The sequence below is a fragment of the Lepisosteus platostomus genome, chromosome 1 (assembly GCF_059453375.1).
Source record: "Lepisosteus platostomus isolate fLepPlt1 chromosome 1, fLepPlt1.hap1, whole genome shotgun sequence".
In the NCBI taxonomy this organism is placed as follows: domain Eukaryota; kingdom Metazoa; phylum Chordata; class Actinopteri; order Semionotiformes; family Lepisosteidae; genus Lepisosteus; species Lepisosteus platostomus.
The window spans coordinates 55855513-55873275 of record NC_142611.1 but is presented as its reverse complement, the minus strand read 5'-3'; the positions used below and the strand labels follow the sequence as shown (position 1 = coordinate 55873275).

At 37.5% G+C, this 17763-nt stretch overlaps 1 protein-coding gene across 11 annotated transcripts in view; it reads left to right on the top strand.

The window, feature by feature from the left end:
- inpp4b (inositol polyphosphate-4-phosphatase type II B) overlaps window positions 1–17763 on the top strand; it is a 408611-nt gene that overhangs the window by 343796 nt on the left and 47052 nt on the right. For all 11 annotated transcript variants that reach the window (XM_088633072.1, XM_088633066.1, XM_088633061.1 and 8 more), the window contains 3 exons: window positions 10325–10508; window positions 14725–14937; window positions 15836–15974. In XM_088633072.1, coding sequence (XP_088489198.1) covers window positions 10325–10508; window positions 14725–14937; window positions 15836–15974 — 536 coding nt within the window. The remainder of the gene's footprint in view (window positions 1–10324; window positions 10509–14724; window positions 14938–15835; window positions 15975–17763) is intronic.

Genomic DNA, 17763 nt, shown 5'->3' with positions numbered 1-17763 from the left:
AACTGATTGAGAGACTAAGGAGCCCCAAGCCCACTTATTTTAATGTCTGATTTCATGTTGTTTGGTATTTCTTTCTTACTCTTTGGGGTGTAATGTCCACGAGCCATAGTATACACATCCGTATCGCAAAGTCCTGTTTCTGAACAAAAGGAGAACACTGATGTACTGTATATTTAAAGATTTATTCAGACAAACATGTATTGCTGAGAGATATAAAAATGTCAAAAGGGTAGAATTAAGTGAAGGAAAAAAACTCACATGCTTCTTTTTGGCATGCTGTGGTGCTGTAGCTGCTGGGAAACAGATTAAAGGTTTTATGTGCACAGCCAAGACTAACCTAAGGGTGTTTATTGAGGCCAAAATGAGTGTTAAAATTTTAGTGGTTTGAATGTTTCAAATTTTTTTGATAATGATGTTGTTGATGATAATAATAATAATGAGGCACAAGTAATAGGTTTATTCCATGCTGAAAAGAGAAGAAAGAAAACACAACATTTCGGCTGTGGAGCCTTCAATCATAATAATAATGTTTTCTTTATGAGCACTGTTCTAGATATTCAAAGCACTATACTGTCACATATACAGCACATTAAAAAAATTGAAAGACAAAAAAGACAGCATATTGACTTAGTATACCAGAATAAAACTAAATTACAATTACAACTTCAGGCTATTTATGAAAATATTGACAATCACAGAGTTTCTAAATAACTTGGGTACATGCATGCAGTTGATCCTGCCCCTGTCGGGATTTGAACCAAATTACAGTAGTCACAGGCTCCGAGCACACACAGTGCCACTCTTTTAGGTAAAGGTTTATACTATGCTGAAAAGAAAAGAAACCCAACGTTTCAGCTGTGAAGCCTTCTTCAAGTGTGAAGGAGAGGGACACCAGCAGCTGATAAAGCATGGGAGAACAAAAGACAGGGTAGCTGAGAGGAGGCAGGGAGCAGAGAAGTATCGACACTCAAAGGGATGTGCAATACGCCCTCCTAAACAGCAAATAAAACAATTCAAAAGTCTTGTTAAATCATTAGTCATTAGTTGGTCTCGTTCATTCCTTTTGCTTTAATCTTAATCAAATGCTCATGACTTACATATTGAGTAGGTTTATAAAAGATGAACACAGTTGAATTCACATAAAATTGGTCTGATTGATTGATAACCAACTGTACACATCACTATTTACGTGTGGTTGAATTATTCTGAGAATCTGTTCATTTTCATCTTGTAACTAGAGAAAGGTATCAACAGTAAAATTAGGTGATGTGTCACGTTTTCTAGCCTTAATACGGTTTAACGAGTCACGTGTATTACTAAACATTCATCAAAACCACTATATGAAAAAGCACAAAATGTAAAGTTTCTTTAGAGGATCCAAACATTTTGCCATTTTATATAAGAAGGCAAGTGATTTGCAGTATGTCTCAGAGCAGGTTTTCATTCATTTCATTTTAGCCTGTGGTCATCTTAAAGAACAAGCTGAGATACTGAATCAGTTAGAGCAAGAAGAGATAGGAAGGCTTGTTTCATTCTTATCTTTAAATTGTGACTGTAAGAACACTATAGAATTTGATGGTGACAAACAGGTTTTAGGGATGCCTTTATTCCCAGAGTCCAGGAGTTATTTCATTTGAAAGAGATATCTGCCCATGGCAAGGAATTTTATTGAAAAACAAAAGGAAGGATGGTGTCAGACCGTTTCACAGCTAATGTGTTTTTTCACAGCACAAAATCTGGGGACACAGACATTTACACACCATTGAATGCCTCCAGTGAGCCTGGGGAGCCTGTGTGTTTTTTTTAAACATGTTGGTAACTGATTTGGATGCAGTGAGTGTGAAACTGTGAATTGGTAGCAGATGGTTTAGATTAATATAGACTGGAATGCAACAGAACTGACTCTTAATGATAATGTTTTAAAACCGTACGAGATAGCAGATTCGGGAAAAGCCAGTGGCATGGGTCTGATTAAAATTCTGATCTACAGTAAAGATACTAATCCTTCAGTATAATGAATAAGTGAACATGTTATAACAGAAATAGAAAGGTTTTAAAGGTTTTTTGAAAGCAATATTAATAACATGCTTGGGATGAACTGACGAACTGTGTTTAGGAGTGAAAGAGTTCAATCCCAGCAGATGATGAGGTGATTCTCAGCTGGTCACAGGATATGTTTGTTATATTATTATGCTTTTTGATGAAGTACTCATGTATGACAGAACATGATACATTTGAATGACTTGCATAAACACTAATCACCTGATTAGTGAATTGGCCGCAGGTGATAAAGAGGTGCAATGTGCTGAATGTGATGATGGTGAAACAAGAAAGGAAAACACAGAAATGAACCATTATGACCTGCCTATCAAGAGAACGTGAGTGTTAGGCTATGATCAAAAAGACCACATGTAACAATACTTTGCAAGGGTGTGGATGCTCATCCTAATGTATCAACATAGCAGCAGGGCAAAGCGCATCCTCATGCTGCTTGTGGAAAAACTGCTTTCTTACAGAGTGCGAGGATGGTGGTAATGCAATGGATCCCAAACTCCCCTCGTTTCACAATCATTGAATATTAGTGAGAATGATCAGGCAAAAAAGGCCCAGGCAAAAAGAAAGGAAAAGCACAGAATTACCCAACTGTCTGTAACCTGGTGCTAAGTATATGTCACAGATGTACTGTACACCATGTATTACTTCCAAATCGTTGGCCAACCATCGTTTTAATCTGTGACTTTAGACCTCCTGTTGATCACCTCCCTGTTCATGAGCATAATGATTTTAACTACTTTTGCCATGTTTGTTCCATAAAGTGTCAGCACACCTGCTACATTCCCTTATCGTTTTCCTAATAAACCTTGTACATTTGGTGAAGTTACAATGCTAAGTTACTTTTGATGGTTCATGTATATAGATACATATTCAGATGTTTAAATATGAGAACCTGTAGAGGTTAATTCCACACTGGAATATAAAAAGAAAGAAGAAAAACAGCCAAGTTCAATGTTTCAGTTGAGGAACTTTCTTTGTGTGTAGGGGAAAGAGGGAAAGAGAAGGAAAATAAGTGTAAGGAAAGCAAAATAAATAAAAGATGAGAAATGGGGTCCAAAGAGATGGAAATCTGGGAGCTGAATCCCAGGGGAGGTGAGGAAGTCTGTAAATGAATGGAGAGATTTGGAATTTGGTTGATGATGAGAGCTGGGGGAATGTAGGTTAAGTAAATTTTGACTTCTGATATCTTTCTGGTGTAAATCTTTGAATCCCCATTAAAGGACATTGACAGAAAGGTTTAATCATTGTAGAAAAAAATAAAATGAGGAACTGTCAACTAGGAAAGATCTTTGATTCTCAATGCCCTGAGATTTTCCCTGAATGGTTCGAGTCTCAGAATCCAGGTCACACTCTGCCGGTTACGCGGCCCAGATTTGATTTCACAGTGTCTGGAACACAGAGCCGTACTTGCGTTCTCTGAGCAGGTTACTCCGTGTTATATTCTGCAAGATCATTAATTATCTGCTTATATCGTGAATGTTTCTCTTCCCAAAGCTGAATTGCATGAAGTAACAATCTTATGTCCATTAAAAATATGAAGCAATAAAAATATAAACAATGTTCTGGAACAGTTTAATACTTTGTATGTATGATATAATGGAGTTTGTAACAAAAGTTTGGGAGAGATGACAACAGCCAAGTTCAATCAGCTTCAGCTGTCAGTAATTCAGGATCTTAGCCCTCAGTCAAGCTCAATATATTTTTCAATATGCTTAATTCTTGGATGTTTTATTCTTAATGAAATAGTGTTTATAAAAAAAGTTCGGGAGGGATGACAACAGCCAAGTTCAATCATCCTCACCTGTCTGTCAGTAATTTGTAATCAGCCCTGATGTGATTATCTCACCTAAACATTATAAATACTATACTTAATCCCACTTCCCTCTCTCACAGACATCTCTTAGTCGCTACTCCACCCCATTTCCACCTTTGGTCACTCCTCACTCCGCATGGGGTTGAGGTAAGCCCTCAAATTTAAGACAAATTATTCATGAGTAAAACACTCAATAAGCCTTTCAATACGCTTAACTTGGATTTTATTATTCCTAGTTTAGTATTTATTATATAAAATATGTGTGTGAAAATATTAATCTTTTTACCTACTTACTAAATAAAATATCATATCACAATCTTGTGAGTACTACAGTAAATAATCAGCATTTGCACAGCTTGCTTAATTTGCTTCTGTGAAAGGTTGAAAGGTCTATGAGTTTCTGGCTAATGGCAGATAATGGTTCTTTTGACAATTTGCATCTTTAGTTGTGATCACAAGCAGACAGGGTTAGCCCCTACGTACTTTCATTTCATTTTCTAACTGTCGCTTCACTACCAAAGATCTATCTGATCAGAGTTACAAATTATTAGGACTCCAATGTTAGACAAACTGAAGGACAAAAATAAATCCACTCTAAATAGCTCTCATTCTGTCTTTTACTTGTGATAACGCGGTTTCCCCGAGGATGTTTCACATCCAGTCAGCTTTTTATCATCATTAGGACTGTGGGAGAGCTACTTTTTCTATAAAGTTCAGTGCATGGTCACTTGACTGAAGCTGTTGGAGATTAAATGTGATTTATAAATTTTTTATCTTGAGTTAAAACTTATTATATGGCACCTAAGCTTCCATGGCTTCTTTAAAGAAAAGTTGGCTCATGTGAAAATGAAGTTGGTCATTGTATTGTACATTATATAATCAGCTTTGCAGGAATTCAAATAAAATTAAGGAAAACCCAATGCATTTTGGTTATTTAATAGTTTTTTTCTGTGTGGCAAAAAGTGAATAGATCTTTCCCAAGCTTTGTCAACTTTTGACTTGAAAGCAATTTGTTCATTACTGTAGCACCTTGCTTTATGTTTTGTTCAAAAAGCAGTAAGTGGCAACTTTTAAATCTTTAGGAGTATCTTCAGTTTCCCAGGACATGACAGTATGCATGGCTTTCCTCCCACAGCCCAAAGATACTTTTTTTCTCTCAAAATAAACTATTCCTCGGCAGACATCTTACTAATAAGTACAGACATATGCAAAGTCATGCAATCTCTACTGTATTACAACAGTTCTTAAAAAGGGTGATTGTCCTTTATCAGTCAGTGCAAGTGAATGCTGGGGCTGGATTTGCACAATAAAAAAGTCCCAAGCCCTGCCACTTGCTGTTGTCCGGGCCTTTTCCCTGTCCTGGATCTGAACGTGCAGACGCCCAGTCCTCCACGGATTGGAGGACTGGGACTGTACAGGGACTTCATTCTTAGTCCCTGTACAGGGCCCACGGTCCCTTCCAGTGCTCCTTCGCCATTGAGAAGCCAAATTTAGTGACATCGCACTTCATCCTCCCTCTGAGGTTCGCAAGGATCCTCTCCTCCAGCTCCCTCGCACCCCACTCTGTGTTGTGCCGGATGAATGTTCCTTGTGTTCCACAGTCCTTGTTTTGTTAGGGACACCAGCAGCCTAAGAGAGTGCTGTGTCCCTTTATCCAATCCAGTCGGTGCTAGCCCTAGTAGGATGTACTGGTAGCTGAGCACCACCGCCGCTCCCAGGAGCTGCATAGTGTTCTGCCCCACACCGCTTTGGTGAAGGGACAGCTCCAGAACATGTGCTCCTGTGTCTCCTCAACGAAACACATGTGCTGGGGGCAATGCAGTTTCCTGGTGAGCGAGTGTCTGCAGAGGACCTCTCTGGTCACCAGCCTCTGGTGCATGGCCATCCATTTGAGGTCCTTTAGCTTGTTGTTCAGTCCTTTTGGTTGTGTCCTTTCCCAGACTGGTCTGGTACCCACAGCCCAAAGACTGGTAGGTTAAGTGGCCCCAGGAACATTGGCTGTGGTGTGAATGTGTGTGTGTGTCTGTGTGTGCCCTGTGAGCGGCCGGCGTCCCATCCAGGAGTTTCCCGCCTTGTACTTTTTTTTGTTTACTGCGAATAGGTATCAGCTCCCCTGTGACTCTGTATTGGATAAAGCAGTTAGAAATTGAATGGATGGATGACAGTCTTCATACTGTGTATAGTAATAAGAGTGAAGCACTTAATCTCATTATATCCTCCCTTTGCAGTGAATTGCAGAGTTTGGAATTTTGATGATGTGGTGAGAATGCTTTCTGTTGTAGGCTCTGCCTTGCTGCTACTTTAGCTGTTAACAACTGTTGGTGAACTCAGCATTTTTTGTAGTGCTAAAAAAAAGATATAAAACCAGGAAATTCAATACGATATTCATTTATCAAAACTGCACACAGAACTGTTACTGAGAGAGCAATAAAAACCCCATATTTCTATGTTCTTCTGATATTATGTGAGAACTCATTTACAGAGGGTTACTCTGCTGAGATCCATTATGTCACTGCAAGCGAGCCCTGGCTTTCTCTCAGCTTTACGGATGGGCTGGGATGGGAGGCACAATCAGGTTAATCAATACCACAAGTCAGTGTCTGAAAAGCAATTCACACCCAGGGTCTTGGCTTCTAGCTCGGATTAATCTACATGGAAAAGTAGTTTCAGGAGTCCTTGGGTTTAATTTGTGTTTAATTGAACCCTGTGGGTATTTTCTGAACAAAAGACATTTAATATAATATAGCTTCTGTGAATCATTAGTGTTGGAGGACTTCAACAGGTTAGACAGACAGGGTAAGATAAATGGATGGCTAGGAAGGTGGATGGGTGGATGAAGAGAGAGAATATTTATTATAAATAGTGTATATTTTAAGTACCCGAAAAAGCTGTCTTAAGACATTTCTTGAACAACTGTCTTCCATTTAAAGATATGTGTCTGCTCATGAGACAGGCAAAGAAAATGTAGTATTGCAGTACACCTCAGTCTATTCAGAAAGATTAAGTCAAGTGATTGAAACAACAGCTTGATTGGCATCCTTGCTGCCTTGAAAAGGTCTCTTAACTGTTTTATAAGAAACGATTCTTCTTGAACCTGATTAAATCTGCCTGCTTTTTTTTTTGTTTGTTTCACTCTCCTTATGTTGACTGTCAGTCGAGGCCTGGAGATTTTATTATTTTTTTCCAGCATTAATTAGCTATGCACTTGAGACTGCCAGTTAATTAGACAGAGGCTTGTGAATCTCTTCCTCTCATTACTGTCATAACCAATTTTTACTGATAATTTATGAAAATCAAGGAAAATGTTACTGTTTGATGCTTTTGTTAATGCTAGTTAATAGATTCTGCTAGAAGTTGTGGGATGGGTCATAGAACTTGTTTCGTGTCCACACTGTGGGGTATCTCACCCGAGGTCTTCCCTCTCCTTAAATCTCAGTATTAGCCAGCAACAAACTGAATTAATTGCGCTGCAACCAGTTTTCTGTGGGTTGTAATTGCTTGGCACCCGATTTGATTCTAATTATAATGTGAATAAGGATCTTCTGCCCGCACTATTTAAAAACCTTGTAACCAGGTCAGTTTTAAATCTCTAGGTGTAAGTACCAGGTGGCTTAAAACCTTCACCTGGTACTGACAATTTCATTTTTAGTTCTATTATTAGTACAATAATATATGTTTAAATAAATCTTTCTACAGTACGTTTGTCATATATATTTGAATTCAACTGGAAAACAATTTCTATCAAGTGCAGTTTATAATAACCTACTGTATACAACCTATAACAAGGCCATATCAAGAATGACTCTCCATCTCAATAAAAAATACTGATTTATTCATTAATGATTTCATTTATACTGTTTATTGTTAGTAAAATGTTCTGTATACTAGTGCTTTTAGATAAAAAATCAGTTGATTTCCTGCTGAAGTGTGCTCTAAATACTTAAGTTGATAGTTCATATTTCATCTGCAGTATACTCAACCTCTCAAGTAATTCACCATGTACACTGTACTTTCTTTTACACCTGTTGCTGGTATATTTTACTATTGTCCAGTAATTTAACAGTTGCAACTTTGTCATAAGTATGTCTGTGATGACGACTGTAGACTTGAATCTAAGCAGTACCATTTTTTAAAGTGTTTTAGAAGATCCTGGAATGAGGAGGAGAAATTAGGCAAAGTATTGCCAGGATTAAGTTTGTTGATGAGAAAATGAGAAAATCTTGGAATAGGGACAGGACTGATTTTTACCAGTGACAAAGCACCTACTACAGGTGTTAAAATCAGTTACTACCAGTTGCTAATATTACAAACTAAAAAACCACACCTGTTCTGTGGATGGGGGCACTGTCATCCTGAAAGACTGAAAGACACCCCTCCTGCCTGGAGCAATAGGAGGTGAAGATGATCAAACTGGACCATTAAATAGTACTCCTAAAGGAATCAGTTCACCCCAGCTATGCTGGGAAAATGTGCCCCACACCATAACTGAACTACCAGAACCTTTTACTGTTGGAACCAAGCACAGTATTAATTTATTATACTATATAGTATATTGTGTGCTATGAGATTTCTTTCAGTATTTAGCAGAATTTTGGGAAAAAGTGTCTCAATCTACACATTTCCTAATATCACGCATATATCATTGTACAGTACATTTGAAATGGTTACCCACTGTGGAAGGGTTCACAAAACTGCATAGTATGGACTGGTTTTCATATCAATTTTTTTTTTTCTTTTGAGTCTGGTTTTTACTTAGCATCAGACATCAATATATGGTTATTCTCAGGAGAGCTAATTAGAGATGCATTATGTAGTTTTTTATGAGATAGTTAAAAATATTAAGGATTGCATTTTATAGTTAAGGATTTTTGTGGTCTTAATAGAAATTGACAATGTATGTACTTTCTGCATTTTTTAAAACAGTTTTTTAAGATAGATTTGACATATACAGTATATTACATAATTGCAGATTTTATTCTAGTTGAAGGCTTCCAGGTGTTTTATTTCTCCTGTGTTTTCAGTAATTCATGTCAAGATATCAGTCATGTCAAGTCTGGTAATTACTTCAAAACTCTTTTTAATATGGTCTGTTTTTGCTTTTATGTGTTACTGTTATAAGATTTGCTTCTGTAGTGACAAGCTTAGTTTTAGACATTTGCCTTAAAAAGACAGGAGGAAACTTGCTAAGATTAAATTTTGGTCATGAATTCATAGATAATGCAAAGATCAAAAGAGGCAAACTAGCCATCTCCCTAAACTCAGTTCTACTGAATTTTATTTCCTTTTTCATTGTTAAACCACATCAGACACCAACATTACTTCAACAAGGCTCCCACAAGTCAAAAGTTAAAAACAGCAAGAAGAAAACAATACAGAACAGAAGAACAACCTCTCAGAGGTTCCATGTAACAGTAAGATTTCACAAATTCAACACACATTTGGTGTTGTTTAGTGATATAATAATTTGAGGCCGACGTTGTGAATGTGTAGTTACTGATATGAATGAAAATGTGGTTACTGAAAACTAATATTCTTGATCTCTTACAGTAAGATCTCATGCCCTGAACCCATTTTTCTCACCCTTTGACAGTTACACATAGGATAACGCACTGTATGTTAATTTGAATGAGCACAAAGACGAATTAAATACATTTATTTTCTAGCTGTTCTTGGTTGCCCTCTTCCACGCCTACATTACTAATTAAGGACTAGATTACACTAAATGATTAGGTGTTGTTTTGGAGATTGCAAGGAAGTGAAAGTGTGTGCATAAAAAAGTAAAATATCTTTCCTGTGGGTTATTTGCAGAAATTGTTAACTCAATGCAAGATCAGTATTCCAACTCAATAAAGAAGAAATAAAAGTAGACCTTTGTCAACCCTTCTAGATTGTGCTGTAGTTATGTTGACATTCTGAGACTCAAAATTCATTCAACCCTAGAAATCTGTCATGTAGTGGATATAAACCTTCTTTATATGCATATTAACATGAGAAATGCATACAAAGTGGCAGGTTTAGTTCAGGAAAAGAACACAAAATAGAAGCTGAAAATATATTTTTTTCTAAGCACCCTGTAAGTCATGTAAAATTGTTTTCGTCTAATTTAAAATTCAAATCAACATAAACTGTGTGTATAAGTCACACTTTGTATAACTAATTAATATTTACAATGAATGTTTTTTTTTCTGTCATGGTAGGGCCAGGCAAGCTGTCCTGGGAAATATTGTCCTTATCAAAATATTGTTGGGGGGTTTTCTCACTCTAAACTTACTAAGAGTTCTGTAGGATGGATTGTGGTTGATCAGCTTATTCTTTATACTGGTGCTTGGAGAAAAAAACCCTTTATGTTCACAAACATTGGTTGGAATGAAATTTGTATTTGTTCTGTGAGCCTTAAGCACTGTCGGGCTCTGTGTTATTCACAGGCTCACCTCAGTGTCTTTCCTGAAATTGCAGCTTCAGCACAACATACCAGTGCATCTACTATTCTCCAGAAAACACAGCCAAGGCCAAGGAAGTCCTCACTAGCATCAGCCTCCTGCAGCCTCTCATATCCAGCCTCGCAGACCAGTTGCTGCAGGCAGCCCAGCAACACTGTTCCAGCTCCCTAAAGGAGGCTTTGAAGACACTCTCAGACAAAGTAAGAAAAGCATTATCTTCATTGTTCTTTACTCTTATGCCAGCCAAGCCCAAAAAGCAGAAAATGGGGCCAAAGATTTGCCAAATGCCACCACTTTTAATTGCCTCATGTTGCTACCCTTAAAGATATCACATAAAGTGTAATAATACTGTTTGGAGTTTAAGTCATAAAAAACTGTCAAAGGAAATATATCTTTAGATACTTTTTCTACTACCTGCGCAACTAGCACTCAGCATTTGTCTGCATTAGATATCATCTTCAATTTGTTAGTCCAAGGTTTGGAATTTAATCTAAACTTTATTGAAATGTATCTGGTGCTTCTACAGTGTTTGATGATCCACCTGAAATGATATTGTCTACCAATCTGACAGTTTTTCTAGCTATTCCAGAGTCTAGGCCATTGGTAAAGTATAACAGACAACTGGTTCCGCCTGTGGTACCCTGCTGATTACATTACCTCCTTATGTGTACTCTCTGTTTTCTCTTCATTAACCTGTTCACATTCCAAAGACATGCATTTCACTAAATGTCTGCCTTCTGCAATATGAGAATTCACCTTTTATGAGGAACTTTGTCAAGGGCTTTCTGAAAATCTAAATATACTATGGTATACTACACACTCTGTGTATATACTGTATACAGTATCATATGCTTGTTCAAAGAACTCTTAAAAAGTTAACAAGTTATTTAAGCAGACCTGTCTTTTCTACATCCATGTTGATTATCCCTAGAAGAAAATTTAGTTCTACTTGTAACGTTTATTATTATTACCTCTGTAACTTTAAATCTTTAAGAAATAATGTAAACTTATTGGTTGATATGTCAATATCAGGTTCAGTTTTCTCACCCTTTTAGCCTACGTTAGCCATTTTGCACTCCATAGGTATCACCCCTGTTTTGAGTGACTGATGAGTTTTGTCTAAAGGCCCTTTTCTTTAATTACAATTGGTACAATACTATCAAGCTCTGGACATTTGTTTAACTAAGTGATTCTGATGCCTGTAACACTTCGGCCTCATCAATGCTTATGATGATTAATATAGCACTTTCTTTTCTTTGCCTGAGGCATGCTGTTAATTTTGTACACAGTAAAAAACGCAGTGAAATGTTCAGTACAGTAAATCCACTGTTTCCTGTTCATCATCTAAAATTTTCCCATTTCTCTGTGACATTTTACCTCATTTTTTTCTGAAAATTGGTTGTAGTACTGAGAGAAAACTCTCTTCTGTTATGAGCTCCACTGCAATATTTATCTACTGTACATCTCTTTCTTTCTTGAAATCTTCTGGTATGCTTTTAACCTGTACATCTGCAGCCACATGTTTATATAAAGCACCCTTTTACAATAGAAAGGTACAGATAAACGTAAGGTGTGTTGTAGTTTTTCTTATTCACAGCATAAAAAATTGTATATATTTCACATTGGTAGGCAGGTTTTGCATTGTCACATTCATCTCACCATTTCTGCACTTTCTATATGTATAGATCATCTGTAGATAGTGAATGATGTATTTTGTACTCTACTAATGGAGTCAGTTCTGTAGAAAAAAGAAACATGGCATCACAAGAGAAGGGCTGTAAAGTATTTTAATTTAAAATAAAGTAGACCTATGCTGGTTTATTCTCCACTAGGATTTGAAAAATGTCTTATGTCAAGATTCTTAGCGTTCAAATTTAAAAAAGCCATTGTTTGTCCGCCAGACAATATTTATTATCATTTGCGTTTCCATGAACAGAAAAAAACAGAAATAAAGCACAGGACAGAATCCGAAACAAAAGCCTGTCTGTCTCGTCAGAGGAACAAATATAGCAGAACTGGACCTTAAGGGCTGGTTTTGCCTATACTGTATCTGTCTTAAATTGTACTTTCCTGTAAAACTTTATTCGTTTTCTGTTAACATCCATGATTCATCTCAGCTGTTTAAGTTTGGGAAGCACTATAAATAAGACTGTCCTTTTCCCCTCAATGGGCAATTCTGTTAAAGCCAGCATTAAAAAAGACCGAAACTTCAAAGCAACAGACTGCATGGTGAACTAGTTTATTATGGACAAAAATTAAACTGAATTATTGTTTTACTCACCTTAGTTTTTTCTTTTGGGCTTCATGAGCTGTATTGAATGAAATGTTAAAGGCCAGTACTAAGATTATGGTCTCTGGTTTAAAGTTTTTGCTCTGCAGGCTAATGCAATTGTGATTCAACCCAATAGAAGTAAAATAATTGAATTCATGGAGATGTGTTTTTGCTTGAGGCTCTTCTTTCTTTGCTTCAGGGCTAAATGACCTGAAATTATTTTTCTTTATCTAGGAATTGTTGTAATACGAAAATTAAAATAAAACACTTCCACTTCAGAATCATGAAATCAACCTGATTAATTTAAAGGGTGGCCTTCACATTATTAATGGGGCCTACTTTAATTAGGCCGACTGCCACTTCAGTGTCTGTCAAAACAAAGAGTTTTCTGTTGTTTATTTGAAAAGGAAAGGAAGGAAAAGTAAAATGAAAAAGTCTTGTGGTCGAAGCATCAGGAACTGAAACTTTGCACAAGCAGATCCAAGTGCAAAGATAAATTATTTCTTTTTGTAGGCAAATTTCATTATGTTTGTTTCAAATTGCCTACACTCTTGTTCTCATAGCTAAAACTGACTGCCATAACTAGGCCTGTCATCTCCATCTTGTTGGCATGACCCTTTTCCCCTGCTGCTGCTCTCAGACTCCCCACTGTCACATGACTCTTCCTGAAGAGCCAAAAGCACCTTAAGAAGACCTGAGTACAGCTGCTCTTCTGTTGACACTACGCTGGACAGCAGCAATTAAAATCTACCACAAGCCTTGCAAGCAATAGGGGAAATCATCAGCCACAGCTCACAGCTGATGAGGGAGGTCAAACAGACAATATGGCGACGAAGGACAGAGTTTTATAGTGTGGCAGGTCCAAGGTTGTTTTTCCTGCTCTGTGTCCTGCTGGGAGTCTTTATGAAATTTTGAAGTCCAACATGGAAAAAAATGTTGCCTGGAGCTAAAAAAAGGTTGCTTTTGTAGGACTAGGGCTGTCTTACGCAGAGAGCAAGGGTGAGCTGGGGTGAGATTTACCCCTGGGGGCGGCCTCTCAACACAGTTAGGGCAGCCCCAGGGGCAGTTTACCCCTGTACACATGAACAAGGTGACCAATAAGAGAAGAGAGTGTGGAAAGATTGCTCTTCTATTGCTCCTAAATATGTTATCAATTTTATATGTCTTTTTACAACAATAGCCTAATATGATTATGCATTACAGAAGCCTGTTATGATTTCAGAGAAGATTCAGTGTAACAAACTGAAAGTTGACCAAATATAGCAGTCAAACATCAAGAATGTGTGAAGACTGCTGTGATAATTCTGGTCTGTTTGTCTAAAACAAGACCTACTGTATTATTTATAGACTAGTGTAGAATAATTGAGCCGTGTCTTTTTGTTGAACTTTCAACAAGGATTATTAAAGAGGGCTGGACAGTTCCTATAAAGTACTATTCATTGCTTTGTTAAATGACATTGGAAATTGTCATGAATAATAAATGGACTGAAAAATTTTATGGGGAAGATAAGCCTGCAAGTTTAAATCGGTTGATTATTATGACTTTGCTGTGCCCCCCACTTGGGCTTTTTTCTTCTCATTTTTTGTGTCATGTACAGTAGCTTTCATTTTGAGCTCAGAGTGGATGCCAGCCATCTAACTTGAATACATTTCAGTAAATTTAAGATACTAAAGCCCAGAATTATTCCAGGCAGGGCATTTTGCCATTATTCATGCCTGGAAAGGTCAATTATATATTATATATTAATATATATATTTTTATTTGCAAAAAAAAATAACATATGAAAAATTCCCTGATTTTATTTTGATGAACAACCTTCCAGTTAGCTCGGCAGTCTAACAAATTTAGTCAATCAAGCTTTGTTATTAAAGTACCATATTTAAGAGGATACAAAGAGATTTTTTTTCCATTTTATTTTATGGAGATTAGGTTTAGAAGAATCCTGCTTTGTTACTGCGATATCCATACTATTAGCCTTGAGAGCCCTTCTGAGCTCCTAAGCGCTGAACCCTTATGAGGACTATAAATACATCTTCAGACTTACAAATCAAAGGTTTTTCTCTGCTGCAGAGATAGCACGCCAAGGACTAATTTAATTGTTTGTTGTAACAGCTTGTTTGATTAAGTGCCTCCTTGTTCACAGACGGAGCAGTTTGTGCACGCTCTCAAAGACGAGCTGGTGAAGAACGCGCTGCTCGCGCTCTACACTGCCCGCCCTGGCTACGTCAATAAGAGACACTCCGCGGTTTGCAACAATGTGGATGGCAGCGAAAGCCCGCCCAAGCAGGATCGCCCACCTCCGCTGAAGCGGCAGGATTCAATCCCGCACCACTCAGAATACGACGAGGAAGAGTGGGCAAGTGCTCTTTGCTGTCTGTCTGCGCTTTTTCAGAGAGAGCAGAAAATGACTTCCATTTCACCTCATTTAACCGGCTTGGTTAGACACAATTTAGAGGATCTCAGGGCTTGTCAAAAAATGATTGCTAGTGTCTGTCAGAGCAAAAGGTGATAGTGCATTACTGGCAATTACCTCACTCAAATAGAACATCTACACCTCTCAAGGACTCCAGATACCAGTGGATTAGCACTTACAAAAAGAAGATAACCTACAATCAATGAGAAAGGAGCCAGGCTTGAATGTAGTTTGTCAGTGGATTTAAAAATGCGGTAGGGTAAAAATAAAGAATGTGTACAGAAAACATTTCTCCTTGCACTCCTAACAACAGCAACAATAACATCTATTATTATTATTATTTTTTTTTTTTGTTGTTGTTGTTATTATTGCAAGGACTACTGTCCCATCCAGGGTGTATCCCACCTCACACATCATGCTCACCAGGATAGATTCCGACTGAATTGGATACAGAGGTTCGAAAATGGATGGTTGGTAGATTATTATTAACTTAAATAGAAAAAGACCAAAATGTTACTGAGTAAGCCTTTAAGATATGGTTTTGTTTAAGTCTTAAGAATTATGAGCGAACTGGCATTCTTTAAAATAGTATTGTGATTTTATTTTAATTTCATTAGATTTTATTTAAATCATTATATTTTATCCTTGGTTTATCATTTGATTTTATAAGCTGTGTGTTTTTTAGAAGCGGAGGCTTGGATTTCACTGTGTACATGGGGGTTTCAGTTATTTGGTATTTTGCTTAAGTAGCCAAATTTCTTGCAGGAGTTCAATCCTTTGCGTCTGTTGCTGTTGTTATTTTTGTGCTGATTGTGGATTTCTGGGTGTGACTATCTTCCAGGACAGGGTGTGGGTAAACGTTGCCAAAAGCCTGAACTGTATAATTGCCATGGTGGACAGGTTGCAGGAGCATGAGAACAACAACCAGGATGCAACAGCAGAGCCGTCACTAGCGGACGTCATCACGTCACACACACCTGGTAGGAGGAGCTCTGCTGTGGGCTTGTGTTGTCACACTTTTTGTAATGATCTGATTTTGTGGAATTGATAGATGGATGGTGGGTGAATTGATGGAGGGATGGGTGGACTGATGGGTGAATTGTTGGATGGAGGGATGGGTAGAGGGATGGATGAATTGGTGGATGGAGGGATGGTTGAGGGATGGGTGAATTGGTGGATGGAGGGATGTGTAGAGGAATGGGTGAATTGGTGGATGGAGGGATGTGTAGAGGAATGGGGGAATTGGTGGATGGAGGGATGTGTAGAGGAATGGGGGAATTGGTGGATGGAGGGATGTGTAGAGGAATGGGGGAATTGGTGGATGGAGGGATGTGTAGAGGAATGGGGGAATTGGTGGATGGAGGGATGTGTAGAGGAATGGGGGAATTGGTGGATGGAGGGATGTGTAGAGGAATGGGGGAATTGGTGGATGGAGGGATGGTTGAGGGATGGGTGAATTGGTGGATGGAGTGATGGGTGAATTGGTGAATGGAGGGATGGTTGAGGGATGGGTGAATTGGTGGATGGAGGGATGGTTGAGTGATGGGTGAATTAGTGGATGGAGGGATGGGTGAGTGATGGGTGAATTGGTGGATGGACAGATGGGTAAATTGTTCAATGGATAGGTTGGTTGATTAGTGGGAGGTCGGATGGCTGGATAGATAAAAAGGGGATAGGTGGGTGGATGAATTGATTGACTGACTGATTAATTAACTGCTGTATGGGTTTGTGTGAAATATATGTATTTCTTCTGGAAAATATGTACGTCTAGCGAATCCACTAGTTAACATTAAAAACAGGTAAGTAAACTAGGCCTTTATTTAGGTATATGTGCTGTAAAAATGAATTTGTTTCCTTCTCACTGATGGATTTATTTGAATTATGGCTGAAATCTGTTAGAAGTAAATGTTTGTTTTTTTAGATGTTTCAATAAAAATTACTTTGCAACTTCAATCAGGTGTACTAATGTCATTGCAGGAGTAGGACTTTTTTTCTGTAACAGTTATTGTCATGTAAAAAGTGAGACTGAACAGTTTGGTTGTATTGATTAAATGTTCATTTATAATTTTAGCAGAAATATATTATTTTGGGATATTTAAGTAAGATAACATATTATCTCTATAGGAAACATGCTAGTTCAGAACTGAAAATGTGAAATAGCAAATTCCATGTATGCAATTAATGTTATTGAGTTGGGAACATATTTTAAACAAATAAATCTTGGGTTCATTAATTTAGACCACAGTCAGCGCTTTCCTAGCAGGCAGTTTCTATGAAGTGATGGCTTTGCATGAAAACTTGGTCTCAGCTAAAAAGACCTCTCTACACATGACAGCATTCTGATTAAAATGGGTAAAGCAAAAAGCCAGAAATAATGCGGAGACTGAAAACAATGTATGAATAAGTCTTTATCTAACACTTATATGAAGCACTCTACTACAATAATGGAAATTCATTTTACATTTGGACTAGTAGCAAACGTTTCAGAATGTAGTTTTTAGAGGGAATGATCATTGTTTTCATTTAAAAATATTTTAAAAACTTTTTCTGATGACAAATGAGGATCCAGGTGGATTTTATTTTTTCTTTCTGCTTTATTTCACTGTGTGGAAGTAGCTTGTTAACTTGGCTAGGACAGGAAAAAAAACTTGCAAATGTGCTGTAAATTGCTGTTTAAATTCCTGGTAAAAACTGCCTATTACATATCATCAAAAGGGCTCTTTTAACAGCAGGTATTAAACTATGTTTCTGTTCCCTGTCTGTTGGAAA